Source organism: Oncorhynchus masou, chromosome 31, assembly GCF_036934945.1.
Source record: "Oncorhynchus masou masou isolate Uvic2021 chromosome 31, UVic_Omas_1.1, whole genome shotgun sequence".
Taxonomy (NCBI): domain Eukaryota; kingdom Metazoa; phylum Chordata; class Actinopteri; order Salmoniformes; family Salmonidae; genus Oncorhynchus; species Oncorhynchus masou.
Window position 1 is genome coordinate 19,505,837 of NC_088242.1, and position 14,539 is coordinate 19,520,375.

Sequence of the window (14,539 nt, forward strand, 5' to 3'; positions counted from 1 at the left end):
TAACCCTCTGTTTCCCCTCATGTCTTTGTCAGAGATTGTTTTATTGTCAGTGTAGTGTGTTTGTTGTATAGGTGCGCGTCGGGTTCTTGTACCCATGTTTGTTTGTTATGTACTTTTAGTGTTATGGAGCATACTCCGTGGACTTTATTAAAAGACTCCCTTTTACACTCCATTTGACTCTCCTGCGCCTGACTTCCCTGCCACCTATTACACCTATGCATGACAGTGATAGAAAAAGTTGTAGTGATAGTAGTAGTAGTAGTAGTAGTGATTGTAGTAGTGATAGTAATAGTAGTTGTAGTAGTAGACGTAGTAGTGATCGTAGTCTTGGTAGTGATAGTAGTCGTAGTAGTGATAGTAGTAATATTTGTTTTAATAATCCATTATTTTTCTTGCTGTCATTATATATTTAGCAATACGTACTGAGGGGTTGTGTTAATTTGCCAATATACCATGGCTAAGGGCTGTTCATAGGCACAATGTGAAGCGGAGTATAATATTAATTATACATTATTTTTTTAAATTGTCCTAGTCTACTAGTCATCAACATTCATTAATAACTATCCGTTACATAGGTGTGATGGAATGTTTTGTGCAGAGTTGAGAACCGTTCCATGGAGTGAGGTACAGAGGGATGTGTATTGATGGACACATTGATTACAACATTTCTTGGCTTATAATGCAGTTTGAGTGTATCAGGTGCATCCCATAAAACAAATGAAACCGGTGGGGGGGGGAAACGGATGGTGTTGTGTTACGGTCAACAAAGAGCGCCCAAATGGGCAGGGGAGTAGGCTATAACCAGAGGCTAAGCATTAATGCACCAAACTCCCCCGTACCGGACGCATACAGTTACAGTACACCTCTGTTGCCTGTCACAGACACTGACCTTTGCTTGAGTAAAAGGTCACTGTTCAGGCCTACTCCTCCTGAGTCTTATTGCGACACAATGGGAACCCTGTCACGAGTGGAGTGGAAGTTGAACTGGCTGTATGAAAAACTGGTTGTATGAAAAACTACTCCATCTCACGTAAATTGTAAATTTAGAAATTCAGATGTTGCTGGCCATGTTGATTCCATGAAGTTCAGCAGCAATAGTTTTTCCAGAGGTGTCATATGACACCCTACCATAAAACCATTCCACTCCAGAGAATAACTACACCATTCTTTGGAACACAATGGACAGGTTAAATCATTCACAGACCTTTAAGTATTGCACACAGTATTTTCTACATTGGAAAGTAAAAATATTTGAAACGGATTTAGCTTATGTTTTGATGTCATATATCAACTGGCAGCATAAACATGTTTTACATCTACACTCAGCAGCTAGGTCCAATTATTCTTCATAGACCTATGTTGGGACTATCCTGAAATTACTGTCAGACCCAAAACATTTGAATGAACATTTTATAAACATTTTTAGTTTAGGTTTAGCGTTGAGTGTGTCAGTATTAGGTGTACCATTCCAGTCTTTGTGGTCTAATCAGTCTCTGTAATAGGGGCCCTTTTGATAACGTAAGGAAGGGTGCGAGTTACTCTGATTATACTTATTGCATTTATAGTGACAAAAAAACATTCAATCTATGGCATCATCTAACTGATGCTGCTTTCAAAATGTCATCCACAGTATCTTACTAAACTGTCGAAGATGCTGTTTTTACAGCCTCTCTATAGATGGTTGTCATGGCTGGACAAAGGGGTAATAATGGTAGGTTCTTGTGATATCACAACTCACATTTGAAATCAAATAGAAAATATCACAGTAGTCTGTGATAGACAGGATAGTCCAGAATGTTCAGTATATCATATGATTTATATTTTTACACTTCATAAGAACATATCATTTTTATTCTATGTCACACAAAAAAAGTGTCATAAGGGTGGGGATGATGATAGGTTCTTGTGATAGAACAAGTCACATGCCAAAGTGTGAGATCAGCTAGAATGTATGACTGTAGTCTGTGACACCATAGACCAGAATGTCTAATACTCATCATAGTGTTCCTATTGTTATGCATAATAGACAATAGGATTCTAAATCAATATAGAAGCCATTTTCCACCTCATTATGACATCACAACATCCCTTACAGCCTTGATACTACTCGACAAACAGGTGGAATAGCTACTATTCCATCACAGATCACTGAGCATTATAGTTTTTGTGTACAGTTGGCTCTTATTTGTTTCCAGCTAAACAGCCAAACAGGTATTACTAGGTAGACTGAGTAAGTCAAACCGATGCCCAGAACAACTGTGTTCCTCATCAAATGCACTGTCACTCAAAAACAATGTTGGTTGGCAGCATCAAGACAATACAATTTTGGAAATAAAATATATATGAGTGTATTATGTTGATATACAGTATACTTGGCTTTAGGTGCTTTAAAGATATAAAGAGAGGATGACCATCTTTAACACCTGAAAGAGTGGTCTGTGCATTTGCGCAGAAAACGTTGTAATGCTAATAACATAAATATAAACTATCATTGAGGATGGATACGTGTCACTTATGGCCTGTAGTGAATTTGTGAAATGTCTGAGTTGGCTCCATAAACGAGGGCTGGGTAATTATAAGGGAACCTAGTGAGATGCAGTTCATCTTCAACATTGGTAAATAATATGGTCTAGGTTTAGATACAGCTAGTCCCTCCCTACTCTGACAAGGAGGAAACTGTGGTAGCCTAAACAGGGTGACTGTGTAAGTGAACCAGGGTCAACCTAAGATGATGAGGAGGAGGATGCATGTGTGTCTGCCTTCCTGCTGCAATGGAAACCATAACAACTACACCTCAACACTGCAGACAAGTGTGGAATCCTAAATGAGCAAACACTCTAACTGGCTCTTTCTATCATTATCACACACACACACGCACACGCACACGCACACACACGCACACACACACACACACACACACACACACACACACACACACACACACACACACACACACACACACACACACACACACACACACACACACACACACACACACACACACACACACACACACACACACACACACACTCTTTTCTCTGTATATATCAATGATGTTGCTCTTGCTGCGGGCGATTCCCTGATCCACCTCTACGCAGACGACACCATTCTATATACTTCCGGCCCGTCCTTGGACACTGTGCTATCTAACCTCCAAACGAGCTTCAATGCCATACAACACTCCTTCCGTGGCCTCCAACTGCTCTTAAAAGCTAGTAAAACCAAATGCATGCTTTTCAACCGTTCGCTGCCTGCACCCGCATGCCCGACGAGCATCACCACCCAGGATGGTTCCGACCTTGAATATGTGGACATCTATAAGTACCTAGGTGTCTGGCTAGACTGTAAACTCTCCTTCCAGACTCATATCAAACATCTCCAATCGAAAATCAAATCAAGAGTCGGCTTTCTATTCCGCAACAAAGCCTCCTTCACTCACGCCGCCAAACTTACCCTAGTAAAACTGACTATCCTACCGATCCTCGACTTCGGCGATGTCATCTACAAAATTGCTTCTAACACTCTACTCAGCAAACTGGACGCAGTTTACCACAGTGCCATCCGTTTTGTCACTAAAGCACCTTATACCACCCACCACTGCGATTTGTATGCTCTAGTCGGCTGGCCCTCGCTACATATTCGTCGCCAGACCCACTGGCTCCAGGTCATCTACAAGTCCATGCTAGGTAAAGCTCCGCCTTATCTCAGTTCACTGGTCACGATGGCAACACCCATCCGTAGCACGCGCTCCAGCAGGTGTATCTCACTGATCATCCCTAAAGCCAACACCTCATTTGGCCGCCTTTCATTCCAGCACTCTGCTGCCTGTGACTGGAACGAATTGCAAAAATCCCTGAAGTTGGAGACTTTTATCTCCCTCACCAACTTCAAACATCTGCTATCTGAGCAGCTAACCGATCGCTGCAGCTGTAAATAGTCTATTGGTAAATAGCCCACCCAATTTACCTACCTCATCCCCATACTGTTTTAATTTATTTACTTTTCTGCTCTTTTGCACACCAATATCTCTACCTGTACATGACCATCTGATAATTTATCACTCCAGTGTTAATCTGCAAAATTGTAATTATTTGCCTACCTCCTCATGCCTTTTGCACACAATGTATATAGACTCCCCTTTTTTTCTACTGTGTTATTGACTTGTTAATTGTTTACTCCATGTGTAACTCTGTGTTGTCTGTTCACACTGCTATGTTTTATCTTGGCCAGGTCGCAGTTGCAAATGAGAACTTGTTCTCAACTAGCCTACCTGGTTAAATAAAGGTGAAATAAAAAAATAAAAACACACACACACACACACACACACACAGTTTGTTGAGTAACAGCACCCTCTAGCCTAATGTTGACAAAATACCATATTTTATTCAAAGGTGAGTCGCTTGCAGCCATCCTGGCAGTGATGCATTGAACACTTGCACCCTCTAGAGGAAAGAAGCTTAACCAGCACCCATAATCCAATACATTACTTTACATCACAATACAGTATCTGTTGATAGGGAGGTTTTGTTATGCACAAGACTTTACAGGATAAATTACTGAATCTATATTGTGCAAAGTCCAATATAAATATCTATAGATACAATTGCCTTTTTCTTGTTCTCACATGGTCACTCATTTCCCTTGCTTTTGAAGTGGTTAGAATCCATTTAAAAGCAGTCCTTTACCCTTTTCACGCTACTGAACATAACTTTATTACTATAACTACTCTTCCATGAAGGAGGGAAACAAGGTACAACTTACTATGGAGAGTCACACTCTTGCGACATAGGTTGAAGGATTAACAATCACGCCTGACAAGGCCAATGAAATATGTGCCTTGCTGGAAGCCCCGCCTTCCCAAGGTGATAAGCATGAGGCCCGGATTCGTTCCTTCAATTTAATACCGCTCTTCACCGAGCCCAGGAATGGGGGATGCGGGGCCAAATAGATGTTGTACCTCATTTCCATCCTTCAGGGAAGAGTAGTTATAGTCATAATGTTATGTTCCCTTTCAGTCAGTCAACTTCGGTACAACCTACTTTGGAGAAATATAATCATGCCCCAAGCCGACCCCAATGGATACTAGATGAAACGGCCCATGGCAGGCCACCCAGACTTGACCCCGCCAGATGCGACAGTCTGAGTGTTGCACATGCGGTTTGCCTAGTGCCTAGTGACGTTCCCCTGTCCCAGCCGTAAGCATACTGTGTGCTGCCTAGTGACGTTCCCCTGTCCCATACAGTCTCTCCCCATCTGTTGATGCACACCACCACTGACATATTGTTGGTTCTGACCAGCACAAGCATGCCTGAGTGCCAGATACTTTGGGTAATTGACATGCAGTGCGCTCCGCTCCGGTGTCCATACCCCCTGAATCCCTTGGGGGGATGCATCTGTCGTGATCACCTTGCAGGATACAACTCAGCACATGGGAGTCCCCTGACATTAGCAGAGGGTCTCACCACTGTGCCATGGCCCGTAGGTCTGACAGGGACACCTGAAGCGACCGACTTATTAGGCTGTGAGAAGCATCCAGGTGAGTGGCTAGCACTCAGCACTGGAAGGGCCGTATCAACAATAGCCCCACAGGAACGGCTTTCATCATAGAAGACATCCTCCCCAGTAGGCACAGGCTAAAACACTCTGTGACCAAGCTGAAATTTGTCTAAGCAGAACTGGAACCCGGACACCCTCAGAGGGGATAGAAACGAGCATAGCTCGAGACCTAGAGACAGAATGTGCTGAGATGTAGGCAGATAGCTCTTTTTCTGGTTTCTTATGACGCCTGAGACTGAATATGGGACAGTAGCATGGATGTGTGTAACACTGCTTGCCCCCTACTTCCAACATACGTTGTGAGATTGTATAGCGTGCATGAAGCCCGGACTCTTTATGGGCACAGGGGGCTCTGGCAATGGCTGATTACTGTTGTCACAGTAATGTTTTTGCGGAGGGGTGCACTGGTCACTCAGATCTGTGCCAAGGCCCCTTGTTCAGGGAGTTACCCCAGCCAAGTGCTCGGGGGGCTGATTCTTCATTGGAGGTGCACACAAACCTCGTTTACTTCACTCCCTCCAACTCCAGAAACTGAAAATAGGAATGGGGTTTCCATAACGCCGGAGGAAAGATAGTAAGTTTCACTCTCCGGAAGTTAAGCATGTTAGCCGATGTTAGCCAGGAGATACCACAAATCCACACCCAGGCAGACACCACACACCCCACACCCAGGAGACACCACTACCCCACGCCCAGGAGACACCACATACCCCACTCCCAGGAGACACCACACACCCCACGCCCAGGCAGACACCCCACACCCCACGCCCAGGAGACACCACATACCCCACTCCCAGGAGACACCACACACCCCACGCCCAGGCAGACACCACATACCCTACGCCCAGGCAGCCACCACATACCCTACGCCCAGGCAGCCACCACATACTCCACGCCCAGGAGACACCACATACCCCACGCCCAGGCAGACACCACATACCCCACGCCCAGGCAGACACCACATACCCCACGCCCAGGCAGACACCACATACCCCACGCCCAGGCAGTCACCACATACCCCACACCCAGGCAGCCACCACATACCCTATGCCCAGGAGACACCACATACCCCATTCCCAGGCAGACACCACATACCCCACGCCCAGGCAGACACCACATACCCCACACCCAGGCAGATACCACATACCCCACGCCCAGGAGACACCACATACCCCACGCCCAGGCAGACACCACACACCCCACGCCCAGGAGACACCACATACCCCACGCCCAGGAGACACCACATACCCCACGCCCAGGCAGACACCACATACCCCACGCCCAGGCAGACACCACATACCCCACACCCAGGCAGCCACCACATACCCTATGCCCAGGAGACACCACATACCCCACTCCCAGGCAGACACCACATACCCCACACCCAGGCAGACACCACACACCCCACGCCCAGGAGACACCACACACCCCACGCCCAGGCAGCCACCACATACCCTACGCCCAGGCAGCCACCACACACCCCACGCCCAGACAGATACCACATACCCCACGCCCAGGAGACACCACATACCCCACGCCCAAGAGACACCACACACCCCACGCCCAGGAGACACCACATACCCCACGCCCAGGCAGACACCACATACCCCACGCCCAGGCAGACACCACATACCCTACGCCCAGGCAGATACCACATACCCCACGCCCAGGAGACACCACATACCCCACGCCCAGGCAGACACCACATACCCCACGCCCAGGAGACACCACACACCCCACGCCCAGGCAGATACCACATACCCCACGCCCAGGAGACACCACATACCCCACGCCCAGGCAGACACCACACACCCCACGCCCAGGAGACACCACATACCCCACGCCCAGGAGACACCACATACCCCACGCCCAGGCAGACACCACATACCCCACGCCCAGGCAGACACCACACACCCCACACCCAGTACATACTCCCCATAGTATGCACTGAAGTTGACTGACTGAAAGGGAACAGAGACAGATTGGTGGCTGGCAGCACAGTACAGTTTGGGTCACGTAATAGTGTGAAAAGGGTTCTAGTGTCATACACACATGCTTTTCTGAATGAACAACTGAACATCTCATTCACACTCTCGTACTCGTGGCTCAGCTGCTCTGCACAGTAGCTGCTGGCAAACCAGATTGCTCTCTCTTTCTCTCCCTCCCTCTGTTTTATTTCCCTCTCACTATCCTTCCCCTCCCCCAATTGCACAGGCTCTGTTGTTTCTCTCCCTCCTTCCCTTCCGATAACTTACACCAGACTGGTTTCCAAGCTGAGGTCTTCTCAAATTTTACAGTGGCAGCAGTTTGAAGTCTTTCTTGTTTTGTTGGCATTCAGTTGCTGCTTGATTTAGTTCTCCATTTAGCTTCTAGGCACCCGCAAGAATGGTGAACAATTGTGTAGTGACTGAGAGATGCTGAAAACATGCCATGGGTATAATTTTCCTCCACAGAACTGAGGATGGAAAGAGAAAGAGAGAGGGATAGTCAGAGTATTTGTCAGTGACCTTAAGCCATTGCACTGGTAATGCATAGTTCACTTGACACATGGAACGTTGCCTTTTGTGTGCCTGTACAGAATGGCTCAAGTTCAAATTTGGGAGGTGGAGGGTTCAAAATGAGGGTGGGATTGTTGAGTTGATAAAATGATGTAGGCCTATGAAGGTTTGTCATGAACAATTTAGCTGCTTGGTCTGATTTAACTCAGGATACAGTAGAGTACATAAATGTAGGATCACCTTTAACCATAACTATAATTATCAAATGGATTGGGAACAGAACGCTCGCTTAGTTTTTCTCCATTATAAATGTCTATTCAGACCTTGTGTTATAATACAGTAGTACAGTTCTTTCAAACATAAAAGTCCTGTCAAATTGCACATTTTTTTTACACCCCCTATTGCTTAAACTGTCATATGGTTATCATGTCCAAGGTTGACCTGATCAAAATGAATTAGGTACCGTCACAGGCCTAGATACTGTATTTCATTTGATGTAACCTTTATTTGAACAGGAGACCATGAAGATGTGGATGAGGAAAAGGAAGATAACACTCGCAAGTTTCAGGTGAAAGTTAGTGTTTATACTTCATCATATTATTTCCACACGGACGGTTAATGAATTTAGGCTCATGTGTCATTAGTGGTTCCTTCCTATCATGCTTGATGGAAGGTTGCTGGATCGAATCACCGAGCTGACAAGGTAAAAATCTGGCGTTCTGCCCCTGAGCAAGGCATTTAACCCACTGTTCCTCGGACACCGAAAATGTGGATGTTGATCATGGCAGACCCCTGCACCTCTCTGATTCAGAGGGGTTGGGTTAAATGCGAAAGACACATTTCAGTTGAAGGCTTTCAGTTGTACAACTGACTAGGTATCCCCCTTTCCCTTTTTTGATGACATGATACAAACTATAGATTTCAAATGGTCTGTCTGGAGAGAAGGGCAATGAGGAAATTATTTTTATTTGAGTATTGTAAGACAATCACTATAACCATCTATAAAAAAGTAACCTGGAACTCTGACGTGTCCAGTAGATGGCACCATTAAACAATAAGTAGGTCTGACCAAATACTGGACTACTTCAGAGGATGTGCAATTGCTCTGCACTGTTACGTGAACAAATGTTACAAAACACTTCTCACAGAATGATAGTCTATTCTAACAGAATTGTCTGTCAACACTGTGGACCTCACTGGGAGATGTCAGAGGACGATATAGCACGAGCGTGACATTTGAGGTCATCGAGAAAGAAACAGTCAAACGGCTTAACTGGAGGTGCCTCTCTTTGGTTTAGAATGTCAATGGGCAACTTTTTTTGCTTCCCAAATGTTATCCCAGCACCAGTCACCCCTAGAAAAAAACAATGAGTATATTTGTTCTGTACTTATGATATCAATTTCAGAGCACAGATTTCCCTTTGCCCTCCCTCAGACATTTCTCACACTGTATTTATGAAATGTGTGCTCATTGGATCCAGTAAACTGACTGATGAATGCAGAAACCTTTGAAAAGAGGGGGGGTTGTGATGAAGCACTTAAGGAATGACATGGCATTATTTTGGCTCATAGCCCAGGTGCACCAGTTTATGTCTGGGGTTGAGATGACTGTTTCAGTGCCCTCTGTGACAGTTGTGGGCCCTTCATATAGAGATACATTTTGTTGTGTGTGTGTCCACGGTAGTTGTATGGTTGGCTATGCTTGTGACTGATTGATTTTATTTGACAGTTTAAAAAATACATACGCACACACAGTACATACATTTTCAGAACTTGACAGGGACAACACAATAAAATAAATGCCGTATTTCCATTGTGGCCCCTTAAGGTGCATGGTACAATACACTGCATAGATACAGACATAGATACAGACAGAAAAAGAGTTCTATGGTTCAGTCATTAAGCCAGAGTTTGACATTCTGAACGTATATGGTTCTTGACCATGGATGGTGTCATTCCATCCTACGATATAGTGAGTGTGTGTTGCATCACTTTAATTAAGTTCATATAAATATTCACCATCCTGAAGCTTTCAACCTTGATGCAGTTACCATTGTAGTGCCTATGACCATTTACTTAATATTGTCTTATGTGATTTTGAAATCCTGAGTGGTACTGATTTATGAAACTAAATATAAAAAAATGTGCAAATAAACCATTATAAATGTGTAATTACACCATGTTCACAATGCAATCCCATAATGATCTCAATAAATCAACGGTTTCAAATTGGTCTTGAATTCAGAATTGTTGAATTGCTGCCTCGTAAAGCCAGTCCCACACGCACCAGTGTGTCACATTACAGTTGTATAATAACACCATATTCAGTGTGTGTGCATATATTCCCAGGAGTGCTGCTGCATTTAGTCTAACTGACATCATCTGTATCTGGACCTGTAGTGGCGAGGTGGGATGAGGCGAGGCAGTGATAACACATCACATCAACTGCAGTCGGTCAGGACAGCAGAGCAGTCCCCACAGTGGAGTTGAATCTACTTCCCCTCTTCTCTGGTTGGAGCTCTGCTGCTGAACTCGGCTCGCAGAGAGAGCAAAGTGGATGGAACAGTGCACCCTTTAAAAATGCATGAGGAGGGGAACCTTGGGACAGATGCCTTTTTACAGAGTTTGGTTTAAAAATCCTGTGAGTCGCTTCATGTGAAAAACATCAAATAGTAGATGCAGTCCAGCGTTCAATTCCACCCAGGCTCCTCTGAATGAGGCCTGAAGAGCCCCACCTCAAGTGTTTGTGTGGATTAGTGGGTCGGTGGTGCTTCAGACACTTGGTGGATATTTAGTCCTCATGTCTGGATTTAGATTGTGTGATTTGTTGGGAGTCAAAGGTAAATCACTGTGATGCTGCTGGATTGACTTGCTCAGGGAAAATAGAGAACATGAGGATGATCTTCTTTTATTGGGGTTTCTGCAAAGATATTTGGCCGTTCTGAGGAACTATAGTATGGCTAGATGTGGTGTGCATGTTCACTACACTTATTCAGGCCTATTTGTTTAGCTAGCATATATCTTGTTTTAAGGTAGTTGGCCTATCTTGTTTTAAAAACTAGTCTTTTAATCAGACAGTAATATACAGTTGAAGTCGGAAGTTTACATACACCTTAGCCAAAAAGATTTAAACTCAGTTTTTCACAATTCCTGACATTTAATCCAAGTAAAAATGCCCTGTCTTAGGTCAGTTAGGATCACAACTTTATTTTAAGAATGTGAAATGTCAGAATAATAGTCATCACAATGCCAGTGAGTCAGAAATGTACATACACTCAATTGGTATTTGGTAGCATTGCCTTTAAATTGTTTAACTTGAGTCAAACGTTTCGGTTAGCCTTCCACAAGCTACCCACAATAAGTTGGGTGAATTTTGGCCCATTCCTGTAACTGATTCATGTTTGTAGGCCTCCTTGCTCGCACATGCTTTTTCAGTTCTGCCCACAAATTTAATATAGGATTGAGGTCAGGGCTTTGTGATGGCCACTCCAATACCTTGACTTTGTTGTCGTTAAGCCATTTTGCACAACTTTGGAAGTATGCTTGAGGCCATTGTCCATTTGAAAGATCCATTTGCGACCAAGCTTTAACTTCCTGATTGATGTCTTGAGATGTTGCTTCAATATATCCACATAATTTTCCTGCCACCTATTTTGTGAAGTGCACAAGCCCCTCCTGCAGCAAAGCACCCCCCACCCCCCGTGCTTCACGGTTGGGATGGTGTTCTTCAGCTTCTGCCTGCTCCCCCTTTTTCCTCCAAACATAACGATGGTCATTATGGCCAAACAGTTCTATTTTTGTTTCATCAGACCAGAGGACATTTCTCCAAAAAGTACGATCTTTGTCCCCATGTGCAATTACAAACCATAGTCTGGCTTTTTTATGCCGGTTTTGGAGCAGTGGCTTCTTCCTTGCTGAGCGGTATATCGATATATCGGTATGTCGATATAGGACTCGTTTTACTGTGGATATAGATCCTTTTGTACCTGTTTCCTCCAGCATCTTCACAAGGTGCTCTGGTGTTGTTCTGGGATTGATTTGCACTTTTCGCACAAAAGTATGTTCATCTCTAGGAGACAGAACGCGTCTCCTTCCTGAGCGGTATGACGGCTACGTGGTCCCATGGTGTTTATACTTACGTACTATTGTTTGTACAGATGAACGTGGTACCTTTATGCATTTGGAAATTGCTCCCAAGGATGAACCAGACTTGTGGAGGTCTACAATTTTTTTCTGAGGTCTTGGCTGATTTCTTGTGATTTTCCCAGGATGTCAAGCAAGAGGCACTGAGTTTGAAAGTAGGCCTTGAAATACATCCACAGGTACACCTCCAATTGACTCAAATTATGTCAATTAGCCTATCAGAAGCTTCTAAAGCCATGACATCATTTTCTGGAATTTTCGAGCTGTTTAAAGGCACAGTCAACTTCGTGTATGTAAACTTCTGACCCACTGGTGTTGTGATACAGTGAATTATAAGTGAAATAATCTGTCTGTAAACAATTGTTGGAAATTATTTGTGTCATGCAAAAAGTAGATGTCCTAACTGACTTGCCAAATCTATAGTGTTTTAACAAGACATTTGTGGAGTGGTTGAAAAACTAGTTTTAATGATTCCACCCTAAGTGTATGTAAACTTCCGACTTCAACTGTACCATGATAGGCCTTTTGTTTTACACACTGTGGAGAAATGTATAGGCTATAAGCTTGTGTACATACATGGCAGGCCTATTTGTAGGCTATCTGTCAACATCCATCCCATGAGGGAGATGTAGCCTATCTATTTCCGGCATGCTTTACGCAAGAAAATAGGATCATAACTGTTTGAGTATAGTGACCATAAAGTGGACATGTAAAAGTTGAGCTGCTTCCAGGACTGAGATTAATGGTTGTCCTGTAGCCATAAGCAGTGTTTTACTGTCCATTTACAGCGGCCCATCTCGGTCTCTTGCTCTTACCGGAGTTTAACTCTGAAAGGCAGCGCTCCAACGGAGCCCATTAGATTGTCTCATCGGAAGCTTGGAAACTCTGGGTATCAGTAGTGAAAAATTAACTAGGGAGCCGAGATTCCATTACACTCGCTGCCGACTGAATCCTTGATCTATCACAAATGGAAATCCAGTTCAGTGTTCCAACATCATTTGACTTTCATATGATAAAACATTAATGCGCGAGCTTGTTCGGCGGCTGTCCCCATGGTGCTGAGCATTAACTGAAGCACGAGAAGCTGCAGCGAAACGGGCCAGACGGTAGGCCTAAGCAATTCTACACATATTGCCATAAGGCAGAGAGAAAAATGTGCAGTTTTATAGATAATCTCATGCTATTTTACACATTTTGCCATGAGGCTGCGAGAAAATGATGCTGTTGTTGAATGAAGCCAATTTCCTGCAATTCTACACACATTGCCATAGGGCAGAGAGAAAAAAAATCAGTTTCATAGCTAATCTCATGCTATTATACACATTTTGCAATGAGGCTGAGTGAATTTTGCATTTGTAAAGCTGATTTCCAGCAATTCTACACACATTGCCATGGGGCAACTAGGAAAATATGCAGTTTTATAGCTCATCTCATGCCATTAAACACATTTTGCAATGAGGCTGAGAAAATGTTGTATTTTTAAAGCTACACTGAACAAAAATATGAGCTGAAATAAAAGATCCCCAAAATTTTCCATATGCACAAAAAGCTTATTTCTCTCAAATTTGGTGCACAAATTTGTTTACATCCCTGTTAGTGAGCATTTCTCCTTTCCCAAGATAATCCATCCACCTGACAGGTGTGGCATTTCAAGAAGCTGATTAAACAGCATAATCATTATACTGGTGCACCTTGTACTTTAGTTTATTTAGTAAATATTTTCTTAACTCTTATTTTTCTTAAAGCTGCATTGTTGTTTAAGGGCTTGTAAGTAAGCATTTCTACTACACCTATTGTATTCTGCGCATGTGAATTTGATTAGATTTGCTGGGGACAATAAAGCCCACTCTAAAATGTGCAGTTTTCTCACACAACACAATGCCATAGATGTCTCAAGTTTTGAGGGAGCGTGCAATTGTCATGCTGACTGCAGGAATGTCGACCAGAGCTGTTGCCAGAGAATGAAATGTTAATTTCTTTACCAAAAGCTGCCTCCAACTTAATTTGAGACCAATTTGGCAACCTGCCTCCCAACCGCAGACCATGTGTATGGCGTCGTGTGGGCGAGCGGCTTGCTGATGTTAACGTTGTGAACAGAATGCCCCATGGTGGCGGTGGGGTTATGGTATAGGCAGGCATATGCTATGGACAATGAACACATTTTATCAATGGCAATTTGAATGCACAAAGATACCGTGCTGAGACCCCAAGGCCCATTGTCGTGCCATTTGTCCACCGCCATCACCTCATGTTTCAGCATGATATGCAGCCCCATGTCGCACGGATCTGTACACAGTTCCTGGAAGCTGAACATGTCCCACTTCTTCCATGGCCTACATTCT

The 14,539-nt window shown here is 44.1% G+C and overlaps 1 protein-coding gene across 1 annotated transcript; it reads left to right on the plus strand.

Annotated features, from left to right (window-relative positions):
• Positions 1–6,157: 6,157 nt before the first annotated feature.
• On the plus strand, positions 6,158–7,682 carry LOC135524910 (uncharacterized). Its single transcript, XM_064952754.1, has 2 exons — positions 6,158–7,251; positions 7,667–7,682. Exons 1-2 carry the CDS (start codon positions 6,158–6,160, stop codon positions 7,680–7,682), a joined length of 1,110 nt encoding a protein of 369 aa, XP_064808826.1.
• Positions 7,683–14,539: the final 6,857 nt, after the last annotated feature.